This window comes from Myotis brandtii, unplaced genomic scaffold (genome assembly GCF_000412655.1).
Source record: "Myotis brandtii unplaced genomic scaffold, ASM41265v1 scaffold10720, whole genome shotgun sequence".
NCBI lineage: Eukaryota > Metazoa > Chordata > Mammalia > Chiroptera > Vespertilionidae > Myotis > Myotis brandtii.
The window spans coordinates 5,688-7,247 of record NW_005353644.1 but is presented as its reverse complement, the minus strand read 5'-3'; the positions used below and the strand labels follow the sequence as shown (position 1 = coordinate 7,247).

The 1,560-nt window shown below is 52.2% G+C and overlaps 1 protein-coding gene across 1 annotated transcript in view; it reads left to right on the top strand.

The window, feature by feature from the left end:
- Positions 1-1,560, top strand: part of LOC106726539 (CD97 antigen-like) — a gene marked incomplete at both ends in the record, with an annotated part of 10,526 nt that overhangs the window by 4,315 nt on the left and 4,651 nt on the right. The window contains one exon of the mRNA XM_014541788.1: positions 580-644. Coding sequence (XP_014397274.1) covers positions 580-644 — 65 coding nt within the window. The remainder of the gene's footprint in view (positions 1-579; positions 645-1,560) is intronic.

Below are 1,560 nucleotides of genomic sequence, written 5' to 3'. Positions count from 1 at the left end.
TCTGTGAAGGTTCGGAGTTCAGATCCCATAAATGAACCACATCTTCTTTACTTGGCTGAGCCATCTGAAAGACAGCTGCCATAGGACTTTGGCAGAGAAAGGGCAACACTTTCAGCAATGATGTGTTCCCGGTGCACGCAGTGAGGAGATGGTGAACTGGGCTGGGCAGGGCTATGTTTAGATTCTGTTCTAATAAGGGCAGGAGTGCAGCTCTAGGCGCAGGGGTGCCACAGCCCACAGCCTCCGCACATGGGAGCTGTCAGTGTGGCAACCTCCCTGGTTACAAATTCATCACAGGTCCTCGCCCAGTCCAACCTGCCCAACAGGTTAGGGCACATCTTAGGGATGACACTTGCACACACTCACACACAGTCCTGTCCTGTACACCTTGCAGGAGCGCTCTAAGCTTATGGTGCTTCTAAGGTGGAAAATGTCACAACAACTGTGTATAACTGTCCGACTAGGTAGCTCTTAGGCAGGGTTTAGTGGGGTGTCCAGAGTGTAATTTGAGAGAAAGGGCAGGAGCTTAGGGGTCATGGAGTGGAGGGAGGCCTGACACTATCTCTGCTTTGTCCTCAGATGTGGATGAATGTACCTCAGGACAAAACTCCTGCCACAAATCCACCCAATGCCACAACACCGAGGCCAGCTACGAGTGCCGCTGCAGCCCTGGATGGAAGCCGATTCCTGGGTCCCCCAATGGCCCAAACAACACCATCTGTGAAGGTTCGGAGTTCAGATCCCATAAATGAACCACATCTTCTTTACTTGGCTGAGCCATCTGAAAGACAGCTGCCATAGGACTTTGGCAGAGAAAGGGCAACACTTTCAGCAATGATGTGTTCCCGGTGCACGCAGTGAGGAGATGGTGAACTGGGCTGGGCAGGGCTATGTTTAGATTCTGTTCTAATAAGGGCAGGAGTGCAGCTCTAGGCGCAGGGGTGCCACAGCCCACAGCCTCCGCACATGGGAGCTGTCAGTGTGGCAACCTCCCTGGTTACAAATTCATCACAGGTCCTCGCCCAGTCCAACCTGCCCAACAGGTTAGGGCACATCTTAGGGATGACACTTGCACACACTCACACACAGTCCTGTCCTGTACACCTTGCAGGAGCGCTCTAAGCTTATGGTGCTTCTAAGGTGGAAAATGTCACAACAACTGTGTATAACTGTCCGACTAGGTAGCTCTTAGGCAGGGTTTAGTGGGGTGTCCAGAGTGTAATTTGAGAGAAAGGGCAGGAGCTTAGGGGTCATGGAGTGGAGGGAGGCCTGACACTATCTCTGCTTTGTCCTCAGATGTGGATGAATGTACCTCAGGACAAAACTCCTGCCACAAATCCACCCAATGCCACAACACCGAGGCCAGCTACGAGTGCCGCTGCAGCCCTGGATGGAAGCCGATTCCTGGGTCCCCCAATGGCCCAAACAACACCATCTGTGAAGGTTCGGAGTTCAGATCCCATAAATGAACCACATCTTCTTTACTTGGCTGAGCCATCTGAAAGACAGCTGCCATAGGACTTTGGCAGAGAAAGGGCAACACTTTCAGCAATGATGTGT